Here is a 14,999-nt window from a genome sequence, read left to right on the forward strand (position 1 = left end):
CAACAAGCTCCCCATCCTGCTTGTCTCCCAGAACCAGAAGAGGCATGGCATTTGGTGATTAAAACAAGCTTAATCCCATGGGCTTCAATAGGTTTACTCTGAGTATGATTTCAAAGAGCCCCCCCCATTCCTTCTGGAATTTTGGCCAAGATGTGGCTGTCCTTAGTTGATGGATTTCCCTCCCAGATTTCATTATTTTAGCACTGTTTCCTCCGTGATTGATGCTTTCTTGTCGGAATTTGGTTTCTTTAGTCATGTTATATTGGATTTCTTTTGAATGCATTGCATTTCATTTTATCACGGGAGCCACTTTGGAATCGTTTCATAAAGGAAAGAGGGATCTAGGCCACTTCATATAAATCAATAAGTCTGCATATCGCTGCCTTTGGGGAGATAATTTACAAATTAATAAAAAGCCATCACTCAGTACTATCAGGTCAGGACTGTTGGGCTTTTTCTTTCTTTCTGGTGGCTTTGTAATTAGAAGTGTGCCTTTGACATTCAGCCCCCACTAATAAGAGTTTGCCCTTGACCATTAAAATTGGCCCCTTCTGATTAAACAACTAACACATGAGTTGATTAATCTGCCCATTAAAGTGATTACAGCTTGCAGCCCCACTAATTATATAGCTGAGCGATTAAAAAAACACCAACCACTTGCAAAGACAGAAGAAAATCTAGGGATATCTCCAACTAAGCTCTACTCAGAGTAAACCCACCGAAATTAATGAGATGGCTTCAGAAACTTCTGCCTTCAAGATCCACCTCTAACCTTCAGGTGTTTGACCAGCATTTGTTGTGGAAATGGGGGTGGGGGTGGGAGAAGCATTTTCCTGTTTGCAACTTTAGATGAGGTCAAAGATACCTCTTGGGATGCAACTACATGAAACTCCCAAAAGAGGATTCCCCAACCTGGTGCCCTCCTGATGCTTTGGACTACAACTCCCATCAGCCCCTGCCAGCACAGGCAGAAGGGATCTGTACTCCAAAGCTCTTAGATGGGTCTCCATGCCTTCTTCCTTATGTGTGTGGCTGGAGGTTATAGTGTAAAAGTGTAAACAAAAAAAATCAGGAGGGCACCAGGTTGGTAGGGGTTTTTGTTGATTAAGAGGCATTTAAATATTGTGACATCAAGGAATGGTGCCAAAAGTTAGCATCCCTGGGCTGAGTCACTTTCCCCCATAACACCTAGGGTTACTCACCTTGCACCCTGACATGACCAAATCCTCCCTTTCCTCACCAGCTGCTGCCAAGGATGTAGCAGAGAAGGGAAGGGCACAAAGAAATGGAGAATGGGATGTCAGAGCACATGGTCAGTGGCCCCAAATGTTATGGGGCAGAGCGGTGCAGGAATCAACACAGGGGAGGCCCTTTTGACTGGGGGCTGCCTCTGGCTGCTGTGTGGTTGGCGTTCAGTGTGGTAGGGTCTTCTCAGTGGTGCTTCCCATTTGCAGGACATCCTCTCTGAGATGGCTCATCTGTCTCCCTCACTACTGGCTTTGAGGAGTAGTGGAAAAGCATTCCTGCTTCCATGGGCACGGCAGCCGTGAAATTAAATAAAAAGAACTGAGGGGATGTGATTGCTTTTAATTTTCCCTACAGATGCTCTAAACATTTTGAGATTTTTTTAAATTGTTATAAAGTATGTTTTATTTTGTTTCTGTTGTACTGTACCCTGTAGGGAGGAAGGCTGGGGGGATAGAAATTTAATAAATCAATAAATCAATAAATCAAACACAGGCCTGCCATTATCAGTGGGAGCAATTTAACATCCCACCCTTTGAAACATCTAAGCCCTACATCCAAAGAGGCCATCGCTCTGTAATGAAGACTGCAATCCCATGTTTACTTACTGGGGAGTAAGCCCCAATGAACTCAGTGGTGCTTACTTCTGCGTAGACACCTCTAGGATTGCACTATATATTTTGCAACTATTTGTATGAAAGTGCTGCATCCCCCTTGCCTGAGCTTTGCCTTCAGATAACACACGCTCTCCAAGCCCTGGCTTCTATGTAAAGAAGTACCATATTTTTTGCTCTATAAGACTCATTTTCCCCTCCTAAAAAGTAAGGGGAAATGTGTGTGCGTCTTATGGAGTGAATGCAGGCTGCGCAGCTATCCCAGAAGCCAGAACAACAGGAGGGATTGCTGCTTTCACTGAGTAGCGATCCCTCTTGCTGTTCTGGCTTCTGAAATTCAGAATATATTTTTTCTTGTTTTCCTCCTCCAAAAACTAGGTGCGTATTGTGGTCTGGTGCGTCTTATAGAGCAAAAAACACGGTAATTCGATTTTAAAAAAACCAACCACCACCACCAGCCCATAATTATCTCAAGGAGAGCTGGCGTCAGGTTTGCTCCAAGCCACTTGGTATGCAGGGATGGCCGCGAAAGATCAGCCATGCACGACCCTGTCAGAACAGCCACTTCTACACAAACACAACCAATCTATCAGATTATTGGGGAGAGGAGGGGTTGGGGGTGCTTCAAGGAACAGCGCTGCCCGCTCTCAGGTGCAGCACAAGGAACCAGGCACTCAAAGTAAAAAGACTGCAGGAGCGAGAGATGCAGAGAGTGCTCGACTTGGGAACAGGAGACGGAAAAGTCAGAAAGAGGAAAGGAAGAGTCCAGCAATAACCAAACCAGCTCATGAAAAAAGAGAGAAACATAGGAAGTTGCCTTATACCGAGTCGCTGATCCAGTCAGCTCAATACTGTCCACACTGACTGGCAGCAGATCCCCAGAGGACCTTCCCAACCCTAACTGGAAATATCAGGGTTGTGAACCTGGGACCTCCTGCATATAATGTCCTCCACCTCTGAAACATGGCTTTTCTATGTAGGAACACAGGAAGCTGTCTCATACAGAGGAGAGCCAGTGTGGTGTAGTGGTTAAGAGCGGTAAACTCATAATCTGGTGAACTGGGTTCGCTTCCCTGCTCCTCCACATGCTGCTACTGGGTGACCTTGGGCTGGTCACACTTCTTTGAAGTCTCTCAGCCCCACTCACCTCTCAGAGTGTTTGTTGTGGGGGAGGAAGGGAAAGGAGAATGTTAGCCGCTTTGAGACGCCTTCGGGTAGTGATAAAGCAGGATATCAAATCCAAACTCTTCTTCTTCTCATCTAACTTAGTGATTGGCAGTGATTTTCAGTTGTGAGTCACTTAAAGCCCTACCTGGAGAATGAACGTGGGACTTTCTGAATGCACAGCAGGTACTTTGCCACTGAGATACAGCTAGATGACTGGAAGTTGACAATAAGGACATAAGAAGAAGCTGCTGGATCAAGCCAACGGCCCATCTAGTCTAGCATCTTTTTCTCACCACAGCCAGGCAGATGCCTGCAGGAAACCCACAAGCAGTATTTAAGCACAAGTGCAACATTTGCCCCTGCTGTAGTTTTCAGCAACTGGCATACAGAAGCATTCTTGCCTCTGACCACAGAGGCAGAGCATAGCTATCCTGGCTAGTAGCCATCAACAGCTTTTTTTGTCCAAGAGTTTGTCTAGTCTTCATTTAAAGCCATCTAGGTTGGTGGCCAGGGACGTGGGTGGTGCTGTGGGTTAAACCACAGAGCCTAGGACTTGCCGATCAGAAGGTCAGTAGTTCGAATCCCAGCAACGGGCTGAGCTCCCGTTGCTCGGTCCCTGCTCCTGCCATCCTAGCAGTTCGAAAGCACGTCAAAGTGCAAGTAGATAAATAGGTACCGCTCCGGCAGGAAGGTAAAACGGCATTTCTGTGCGCTGCTCTGGTTCACCAGGAGTGGCTTAGTCATGCTGGCCACATGACCCAGAAGCTGTACGCCGGCTCCCTCGGCCAATAAAGCAAGTTGAGCACTGCAACCCCAGAGTCGGTCACGACTGGACCTAATGGTCAGGGGTCCCTTTACCTTTACCTTAGGTTGGTGGCCATCACTGCCTCATGTGGCAGCGAGTTCCATAGTTCAACTATGCGCTGCATTAAGAATTACTTCTTTTTATGTGTCCTGTATCTCCCAACATTCAGCTTCAGTAAGTTCTAGTATTAGGAGAGAGGGAGAAAAACTTCTTTCTATCCACTATCTCCAAACAATGCATAATTCTACAAACTTCCATCAAGTCGCCTCTTACTTCCCTTCTCTCTAAACTAAAAAGTCCCATCAGCTGCAATCTTTCTTCCTCAGAGAAAGGCGCCATCCTCTTCATCATTTCAATTGCCCCTTTCTGAACCTTTCCCAACTCTTCAGTACCCGTTTTTGGGCGAGGCAACCAGAACTGTACACTAGGATTCCAAGTGTAGTTGTAGAAAGTTGGGGAGTGCATTCCCTTTCCTTTTAGAAGTTTGCAGAAAATGCCATTATCTGGGGATCGGGAACACTGAAACACTGGCCAAACACCAGGTCCTCTTTGGGATAAGAATTCTCCCCGGCTTTTGGCGCCTGCTCATAAACTATTCAAGCTGCTGCCTGCCTGCCTGCCTTTTACCTGCTGAGTGAATTACCACGTCATGAATGATTCAGGCGTACAGTGCAGTTGCTGAGCTAGAGGTTCCGAGGGAGCAAAAAGGACCTTTTCTCAGCCCCTTCTCCAAGAGAAAGAGAGAGGCGCTGGGGGGGATGGATTCCAACTCAAGTGCTGGTTGCAGAGATGGGGCCCAGGATAGGAGACCCCAACAGACAAGCCGGTGAGAAAAGCCAATGGTGATTTGAACATTCAGAAGTCTATCAGTCTCAGTTGGATGCCAGTTGCAAAACTCTTAAAAAAAGGAAGGACCTTTTGTCCCTGTCCTTTCTCTCCCCCCCTCCCCCCCCCGGTGAGCAGAACATGGATTAAGACTCCCATGTAGCCTGAGTTAATGAAACCCCACTTCTGGTACCAGGGCTGCTCCTGCCTCTCTGCAGGCTTGTGATTTAAGAGTGGCATTTTGGCCAGACGGAAACCAGCAGAGTGTTTTCCATAGACTGGCTAAAGGTTATGTTGTCTATGCCTCCCATGGGCGACTTTCAGGAGACCTTGGCATCTCCACGTGGCCTTCTCAAGCCGAACGCACTTAGAGCTAATGCAAGAAAGTGATCACAGGCGCATCTTTCTCAGAGAACACGCACGTATCAGGCAAGCTTTTCGGAGCGGGTACAGGGACATCCCATGCCTTGCCTTGGAAAAGAGAGCCGGGAACTCTGCTCCCCACATCGTAGCTGTTTTGTGGAGCTGCAGAGAACTATAAATCAACCCAGGCCCAGTTCTTGCAAACAGCAGCGGTTGAGGCCACCAACCTGCATCTCAGCTGCAGGTGGGAAGTGAATGAATCAAAGTTCATAGGATGCTGCAAGCATCTCTGACTGAATGCCTCCCTCAAAAAGACTCCTTCATTAGGATGTCAAATAGAAAACTAGGGTAGACCTTTTCTACCCAATATGTACCGGGGATTTATTTTATTTTTTTGTATGGAGGACATAGGAGCCAGTTCCTAGGCGACGAGGTCCCTTCGGCCCCCCAATAAAATATTTGAGCCCCCCCATGTGAATTGTCATTTAAATGGTGTGCATGTGCCGTGTCTTGTGATTGATTACGTGGGGCAGGGCTTACCTGCCCCATCCAATATTTTATTCAAGTTTGCACCCCTGATGGAGGATATTCCCACCATGTGAGCCTCCATCCTGCAGTCTGCGCACCCACAGGATGACCACCTCATATCCTGCATGTGTGAACCAGTCAACAGAAAGCAGTCCTTGATGCAGGACACTGACATAGTCACAGCTATAAGAAAGGGGACATGTTATTGTCTGGGTCAAGGAGGGGCTGTGATAACTGGCCTCATCCACACCCAGCATTCCAAGCACCCTGATGCCCCTTTAAACAGCCACGGCTTCCCCTAAAGAATCCCAAGAACGCTAGCTTGTTAAAGGGTGCAGGGAGTTGTTAGGAAAATCCTTTGCAGAGGTGCAATTCCCAGCGCCCTTGACAAACTGCAGTTCCCAGGTGCCTTTGGGGGAAGCATCAAAAGTGGCACAAGAGTGCTTGAAATATACGCTTCAGATGCGAAGCGAGTGTCTCTGCTGGAAGTGAGACGGGAGGGGAGGAACTTACAGTTTTGGGCTTGAAAGGAGGCTGGATCTCTTTCCGTTCAAGTTTGTCCCAATCGATGTAGCGGAAAAAGGCGTGCTCCCTGATATCGCGCTCTCCTTCAGGGCCGCACCCCAAACGCTTTGCTGGATGCTTGGTCATGAGCTTGAAGAGACAGAGACAGAGGGGGGGGAAACACATTTATTTGTTAAATAGCGAACCATTTGAGTTAGGTGGGCGACATTCATTCCGCTTCACCTGACACTGCAATGTCTTAACTGGATATATAGAACAGTCAGGGATGCCTGCAAAGCTGCAAATGCTGGGATATGGCAAATATTCTGGGCATGTCCCAAAAGCAAAAAACTCTGGGGAGATATAGCAATGGCAATGGAAGTAACAACTGGCTATGGTTTGCCCACGGAGTCTCTAGTCTTCCTATTTGGCTATGTTCAAGAAACTGAATTAATAGCGGACAGGGAATTAATGCAACATTCCTTAGCTGCTGCCAGAATGATTATTTGTCTGAAATGGGGAAAAATGAAAACATAAACAATGGGAAAATGGATAACAACAATTTGGGACTTAGGATGCATGGTTAAGTGAGAAACAGAGAGGGCAGGAAACAACAGAATGTTTTTATCAAGAAATGGAGTAGTTTCACAATGTACTGGAATAATGTAAACCCATTTGTGTTACTTGGAACCTTGTAATATTAATTTATTATGTTCAATTTTAGTATGGAAATTTGGTCCTCTATGTTGAGTTCTAGTCATCCTTTCCTACTCTTATTTTTTGGGGGTATCTGCTATTATACATTGTGGTGTGTGTGTGTGTGTGTGTGTGTGTGTGTGTGTGTGTAAGTAAGTAAATGAAACAACAACAACCCTGTTCTGGTTCATGAATGCTTTTAAAGTAGGCACAAGTGATAAAAATGGATGCAAACGACTCCCATTCTACAGCTGAAAGTGGATCAGAGGTTAGGCAAGATGTGGGGCTGCTTTTACCCGGCACCATGAAGAGGTAAGAAAGGCAGCTTTGTACTTTGAGGGCAATCTCTGCAAACCTGACGCTGTAAAAGCAATTAAGTGCAAAGACTGGCCACTCGGTTTAGCACGGAGCCATCTCCATTCAGAATCTCTTTTTCATTAACACCAAGAACAGGGAGGGAATTGGCAGCGTCCGGCTCCGAAGGCTTCAGTTAATGAAACGGCACGTTCCGCGAGAAAGGGACGAGGCATGAATTATTGCTCTTTATCGCTGGGATGTGCCTTCCAAGCAGCCAAGCAACATCTCTTCCCGCCCCCAACTCTCCAGCGAGCGGGGCAGGAAAAATAAAAAAGTGAACCCAGAGACTTGGAAGAAACATTAATATCCTGGTGATGGTGGTACACGGCTCTGGCCCCAAGATAAGAGACAGATAGCAAGGGACGCAAAAGGCTAGATAAACCAAGGGGATATGAAAGAGAGTTCTGGTTTAAAGGCTGAGTGGGTAAAGCAAGCCTCTTTCTGGGTCCTGTGACACTTATAGGAACTTAAGTGCAGGGAAGTGGCTAAAACGACAGAGACACAAGTGAGGAGGTCTCCAGTGCAAATCTCACCTCTGCCAAAAGTGCTGTCAGTAATACATAGCTCTTGACAAGTAACACTGGAAATTTTCTACGGCAAGAGACTACAGTTGCCTCCCTTGTGCTCCCAATCTGCTGCCCTCCAGATGTTTTGGACTACAACTCCCATCAGCTTCAAAATTGCTGGTGTGGCCTGATGGGAGTTGTAGTTGAAAACACTGACACTAGAACAGGTGGATGTCCAATGAAGCTGAATGCTGGAAGATTCAGGACCGAGAAAAGAAAAGTACTGATTCACGCAGTACGTAGTTAAAACTATGGGACTCACTTCCACAGGAGGCAGTGGCAGCTGTTAACTTGGATTGCTTTTAAAGAGGATTGGACAAATTTATGGATGATTAGGCTATCAATGGCTTCTAGCTACAATGGCTATGCTTCTGCCTCTATCATTGGAGGCAGCAATGCTTCTGAATACCAGTTGCTGGAAACCGTAGCAGGGAGGGGGAAGTGCTCTTCTGCTTGGGTCCCACTTGTGGTCTTTTTCTGTTGTTGTTGTTTAGTCGTCTATTTGTGTCCAACTCTTCATGACCCCATGGACCAGAGCATGCCAGCCACTCCAGTATTTCACTGCCTCCCGCAGTTTGGTCAAACTCATGTTTGTGGCTTCAAGAACACTGTCCTACCATCTTGTCCTCTGTCGTCCCCTTCTCCTTGTGCCCTCCATCTTTCCCAACATCAGGGTCTTTTCCAGGGAGTCTTCTCTTCTCATGAGGTGGCCAAAGTACTGGAGCCTCAGCTTCACAATCTGTCTTTCCAGTGAGCACTCAGGGCTGATTTCCTTCAGAATGGATAGGTTTGATCTTCTTGCAGTTCATGGGACTCTAAAGAGTCTCCTCCAGCACCATAATTCAAAAGCATCAATTCTTTGACGATCTGCCTTCTTTATGGTCCAGCTCTCACTTCCATACATCACTACTGGGAAAACCATAGCTGTAACTATACGGGCTTTTGTTGGCAAGGTGATGTCTCTGCCAATTGGGGCATTTGGTTGGCCACTGTGAGAACAGGATGTTGGACTAGATGAGCCATTGGCCTGATCCAGCAGTCTCTTCTCATATGGTCTTAACACCTGGAAGGCTGAACTGCAATCTACATTTCAACAAGGGCAGATGATGCATTGAAGCAGCTGATTACCAGCACTCAATTGCTCAGAACTATTTTATACTGTGTTGCAATAGGGACAGAAATTATATTTTCCAGGCTAATTCTAGCTGCTTTACCATTACTATTGTATATATACTATAGTATGTTTGTGAGGACAGCAAAGCACCATTTTATATGCACTGGGGTCTTGAGTTTGTGATGCTTCGTAGAATAAAATACCCTCATTGTGTATAGATTTGTAGCACTGGCACACCTAACTCAGTATTGTCATCACTGGCTGGCAGCAGCCCTCCAGGGTTTCAGGCAGGGGGCATGCCAGGGATTGAAATAGGGATCTTCCATGTGCAAAACTGTTGCTGTGGCCTGTTCTTCAGCTGAAGATGAGGGCTGAGGGCATGAACTGGCAGCCTCATGCCAAATATGGGGACCTGAGGAGGGGTTTGGAGTCAGGTGGCCTCCTGCATGTATTTGGGCTTCAGATCCCAGGGCAGCAAGAGGGAATGGGCAGAACCATGGAGGATGATGCATTTGGAGCCCGTGTGCTTGCAACGCATAGAACAGGCACTGAATTTCGAAGATTCTGGATGCCAGCTCCCTCTTGGTTGAGGAGGATGCCCTAGAGTGCCTCTAGGCTGCTCTGCTTTGTCCCCTATAGCTAACAATTTATTCACAGTGCTTTAATTCAGACTCTAGCTCGGAGACATCATTTGCCCCCTGCAAGACAGAACCCATCCATGCTTCTGCACCACTTTGCACAGCGTCAGGAAACCAGCCCTGCTTCACCTGACAGCTGGAGCTGCAAGTCTCCAGTGCATCCCTGACTGAGTGGTGCTTGACACAGAATTCAGCATCCTTAGAGTCTTTTGTTAGAGCTCTTATGGCTCAGGAAAAAAAGCTTGCAAATATGTGGGCAGAGAGAGAGAGAGAGAGAGGTCAGTGTGTGTGTATTCCATTATTTTATTTAAAAGCAATTATTTATAGGCTGCAAATGCTCCCATAAGACATTCCTCATTCTCAACCATAGCTCAGGGATGTTATGTGAGAGACTCTTTATGCAGTGCACAGTTAACCTACGGAACTCTCTCCCACAGGAGGCAGTGAAAGACACCAACTTGGAGGGCTATAAAAGAGGATTAGGCAAATTCATTGAGGAGGGGGCTGTCAATGGCTACTAGCCATGATGGCTACAATCTCCCTCCATAGTTGAAGGTAACAGTCCTTGTGGCTTTCGCACTTTACGGGCCCTTGGCCTGATCCAGCAGGCTCTTCTTATGTCCTTACTCCTTGCCTGAACTCTGGAGAGACACTGCCCATCAGGGTAGACAAGCGTGAGTTGGGTGGACCAAGGGACTGAGGCAGCATAAGTCAGTTTCTTATGACGTTTCACGTGACATTAAAACACTGCTACAGATCAAAATGGCAAAGCACAAATACATGGCATCAGTCTTCATTAAGACAGCAGCCAGCCAAATGTAGCGGCAATATGAGGCCAGCACCACACCACTCTGAACTGTGTATAGCTCTGAATTTGTGTCTATGAAAAGTAGGATACATTGCACACAACTGACAAGTAGATACAAACCAAATTAACTTGCACAATTCGCAGCCGGGCCCAGGAGCTGTTTATTGGAAGTATCTGCTGCTAATTCAGTTATTCCTAGGCTAACGTAGGAGTGCAGCCTTGTGCTGATTTTGACACATGTCTCAGAATGAGGCGGTAATAATATAAGGTTTCCCCTGCTGGATCAGGCCAAAGGGGCCCCATCTTAGGCCAGCCATCTTGTTCTCACAGTGGCAACCTCAAGCAAGAGGCCCTCAAGCAAGCTGACAGAGTCTTGAGACAGTAGAATGGACTGGAATACCTGAGGAGAGATTGTGGGGTCACAGTTTTGATGCTCCCCTATACTTTATAAAAAGATAATTTAAAGTAGAAACCTAGCATAGCCACGAGAGGCTGTACAGGAACCTGTCTCCCTGAGGTGCTAGCCACTTTCCCCTCACATGGATGATCCTGCTGGGAGTCCCCATTCCACTGTCAAACAGCTCTTAACTGTCAGAAATTTATTCCCATGTTTAGTCGAAATCTCCTTTCTTGTCATTTGAATCTATTGTTTCTGGACTGGTCCTCCCCTCTGGAGCAGCAGAAAACGAGCTTCCATCACTTTTTATGTGACAGCCTTTCAGATATTTGAAGATGGCTATCATATCAACTCTCAGTCTCCTCTTTTCCAGGCTAAACATACGCAGCTCTCTCAGGTTTTCCTCAAAAGGCTTGGTTTCCAGATTACCTTGGTCCCTCCTTGGCACAGTTCCCAACTTGTCAACATCCTTCTCAAATAGTGGTACCCAGAAGTGGACACAGTCCTCCAGGTGGGGTCTTACCAAGGCAGAATAGAGCGGCACTATTACTTCTCTTGATCCAGATGCTAGACTTCTTGTTGATGCAACCTAGAATTGTATGAACTCCACCCCCACCCCTGCACCACGCTGTTGACTCATGCTTGTGGTCTGCTAAGACCCCTCGATCCTTTTCACATGTCACTGCAAGCAACTCTCCCTTCCTCTTCTTCCCTCTTCATACCCCAAAGGAAGGTCAGAACTTTTGCACCTCCTGTCTCCCCTACCTAAGTAGGGCTGTGCAATCCATCACAGGAGATGAGTAGAAACAGGAAGCTGGGGATAGTCACGTTTGCTGCGGCTGCTCCAAGAGGGAATGAAGAAAAGAGTGTTTGTGTTCTCATCCAAATGTATTTGCCGACATTTCTGAGAAGCTGAAATTAAAACATCGTGGGGTGGGGCTGTGATCAGCAGCTTTAGAATATCGCAGATGGTCCACAGTGGCCTTGCCAGAATTAGGAAGCCGTTTCCAGCTAGTTTTGACGTAGTTATAGAAAGGCAAGCTGCACATTGGTTCAAAGGTTGGTGCCACCCAAAGGTCAGAGGCAGCCTTCAGCATCTCCTTGCCCGCTGAGATCTCCATCCCACAGCCTGCCTGATAACCGGACATCATTCCCTTTTCCTGGGCATTGTATATATTGCAGAACACATCGAGGAAGCCAGCAATTTCGTGCCTCCTGCGCAGAGAGGGGCATGCTATGTGCCAGCAATCTGTGCACCTGGAAACAGCACATTGTTCAAAGCTCATTCTAAAATCCTCACATCAAGATGAAAGAAAGTGTTTCTATTTATGCGACGCCACCAGCTCTGCTGAAAGCAGGCTTTGGAGATCTTCACAAAGGCCTCTTCCAGAAAGCAACATCCTCCGTGTGATCATAAATAATGTGGGCTCGCTTTTCTGGGCACATTCCCAATATAACTGAAAGGACGTGGGAGCTCCTTCCACATGGCAGGTAGCGCCTGGAGGGAGGAGTCATGTGGGACCCAGTTCAGATTCTTCCCAATGCTGCTGGCATTCAATAGCCTTTCATGGAGCTGGATATCTTGCCTGGAGCACCCCAGCAGCCACACTCATCATTTCTGAGTTTGGGTAAATTTTACTTGTGATTCCTGCATTGCAAAGGGTTGGACTACACTCACTCACATGCACACACACAACACACACTCAAATGGTATCTGGTTGTGTTTGTAGGTTTTTCATATTCTTTGGGTTTTTTAATACAGTGGTACCTCTGGTTGCAAACAGGATCCGTTCCAGAGGCCCGTTCGCAACCTGAAAGCAACGCAACTCGCATCTGCACATCTGCGGGTTGTGATTTCCCACTTCTGCGCATGTGTGTGACATCATTTTGTGCATCTGTGAGCAGCGAAACCCCGAAGTAACCCTTTCTGGTACTTCCAGGTTGCTGCGGAACGCAACCTGAAAACACTCAACCTGAAGCAAATGTAACATGAGGTATGACTGTACTTGGTTTTCATGTTTGTATGTTTTTGTAAATTGCTTTGGGTCACATTTCATTTTTTTTAAAAAGGACTGTCAAATGCAGATCATGATACAAGACTTGCTGGGATTCTAGAGCCACTGTGGTGTAGTGGTTAGAGTGTTGGACAAGGACCTGGGGAAGACCAGGGTTCAAATCCCCCAACTTGGCCATGAAGCTCACTGGGTGACCTTGGGCCAGTAGCTGCCTCTCAGCCTCATCAGCCTCTCCAACCTCACAGGGATTAAATGAGGAGTGGGGAACCATGTACATGTCGCTTTAAGCTCCTGGGAGGAAAAGGGTGGGAGATAAATGAAACAGACAGACAGACAGACCCTGGCAGCACCTAACACATAGGATGCAAAGGCATCCAGGGATTTCAAGGTAAGCACCACCACCACCTTTGATACCACTTTCTTTGAATCAAAAAATTGTAGAGGTGAATTGTAGAGGGAAGTGGGAGGAAGGAGAAAAGAATAATATGATGGATTGAGGAAATATAAATGTAAATGTATGGGGGGATGGGGAGGAAATGGTGTTGGCTTTGGTACATTTGTATTGTAATGTAATATGTGAAACCCAACCAACCAACCAACCAACCAACCAACCAACCAACCAACCAACAAACAAACAGGAGAGAGCAGTTTAAATTAAAAAAAACACATTTGTAGAGTTAGAAGGGATCTGAAGGGCCATCGAGTCCAACCCCTTGCAATGCAGGAGGATTTCTTCCCTATGTCCCTGCAGTCACAGTTTCTGATATCTCAGCACAATTAGCAATGTAGGAGGATTAGATTTGCTGTCCAGGGCTGCCTTGAACCCAGGGCCAGTGGCATTCTGGTAGAAGTCTTTGCACCTTGGCCTGAACTGCCCACAGTTTTCATCTCCTGCTAGGAGTCCTGGGAGGGCAGGAAGCAGGGGGCGGGCTGTGCCACTGCTCTCTGCACACACCGGACTGAGACTCCTTGCTCACGTGGCACCTGTGGTTCCTGCATTGCAGGGGGTTGGACTAGATGACCCTTTTGGTTCCCTTCCCAACGTGACAACTCTGTGATTCTATAAAACCCCTCCTGACCACACACAGGCACAATGGCTCTCTATGGAACCCAAACACCAGCTTCCTTGCCTGGGTCCTTTTAAGACAAACACAGATCTCAAGAGCCAACGCAGACAGCTTGTCCTTTGCTGTCCAAACCTGCCCTAAATGACACCTGACTTTGGCATTCACAAGGCAAATTGGGTAGAGAGAAGCAAATCCCTCTCCAATTGTTCCTGGAACAAGGGGCTGCAGAATAAACAGGCCGTTCTGTGTTCATATGCAAAGCCCTGTCCAAAGATGCAGTTTTCATCGCCCCCTCCCTTTCTACAGGCCAATTCCCTTTCAAAGCCTAACAAACGCCAATGAGGCAGTTGGGAAGCTCATTAGCAGAAAGATCTCTGCCCTTTCCCCATCCTGGATACACACACTGTGGCTGACACTGTTCATAACATCACAGCAAAAGCTTTCAGGAGCAAGAAAATGTCACCATCTCTGTATGTTTGTGTGCGTGCACATATAAATTTCTACCTGCGTGATTCTAAAGTACGTTGTGTATGCAACTCTAGGCTGCATCAACAGAAGTCGACTGTCTAGATCAAGGGGTGTAATAGTCCTGCTCTAGCCTGCCTTGGGTGGACTCCACTAAAGGACTGTGCCCAGTTCCGGGCATTGCAGTTTTAGGATATTGACAAGCTGGAAGGTGTGCAGAGGAGGGAGACCAAGATGGCGAAGGGTCTGAAAACCAAGCCTGATGAGGAACAGTTGATGCTGTTTGGGATGTTTAACTTGGAGAAGAGAAGACTGAGAGGTGGCAGGAGAGCCACTTTCAAATATCTGAAGAGCTGTCATAGGGAAAGTAGAGCAAGCTTGTTTTCTACTGATCTAGGGGACAGGACCCAAACCAGTGGATTCAAATAACAAGAAAGGGGATTCTGACTAAATATTGGGGGGGGGGGAATTCTGACAGTTGAGAACTGTTCCACAGTGGAATGGATTCTCCAGGAAGACAGCCTTTGATCATCTCCCTGCATTCCCCACCCGACAATTGCTTGGTTGGCTTATCAATTGGCCATTACTTGAAAGAAAGAGAGGAAAAACCCAGCAGATGTTTTAATCAGTCCTGTCTCTTACCAATTGGTAGCCTTCAGTCCAGGACTGATGGGAAAGGAAATAAAAGTGACAGGAAGTTTTATCACTATGCCAATCTCCAATCCTGCCTCCCTCCTCTTCCCAGACACAATGGGCAAAGTAATGACTCTTGGGTATAGCCGACTTCAACGCTAACAGCTGCCGTGAGGGGGAAAAGGTCACTCT

The 14,999-nt window shown here is 46.9% G+C and overlaps 1 protein-coding gene across 2 annotated transcripts in view; it reads right to left on the bottom strand.

Annotated features, from left to right (window-relative positions):
- Positions 1–14,999, bottom strand: part of PRKCB (protein kinase C beta) — a 187,370-nt gene that overhangs the window by 16,591 nt on the left and 155,780 nt on the right. For both annotated transcript variants that reach the window (XM_082199358.1, XM_082199357.1), the window contains exon 16: positions 6,061–6,201. In XM_082199358.1, coding sequence (XP_082055484.1) covers positions 6,061–6,201 — 141 coding nt within the window. The remainder of the gene's footprint in view (positions 1–6,060; positions 6,202–14,999) is intronic.

Source organism: Podarcis vaucheri (assembly GCF_965113315.1).
Source record: "Podarcis vaucheri genome assembly, chromosome: 14".
In the NCBI taxonomy this organism is placed as follows: domain Eukaryota; kingdom Metazoa; phylum Chordata; class Lepidosauria; order Squamata; family Lacertidae; genus Podarcis; species Podarcis vaucheri.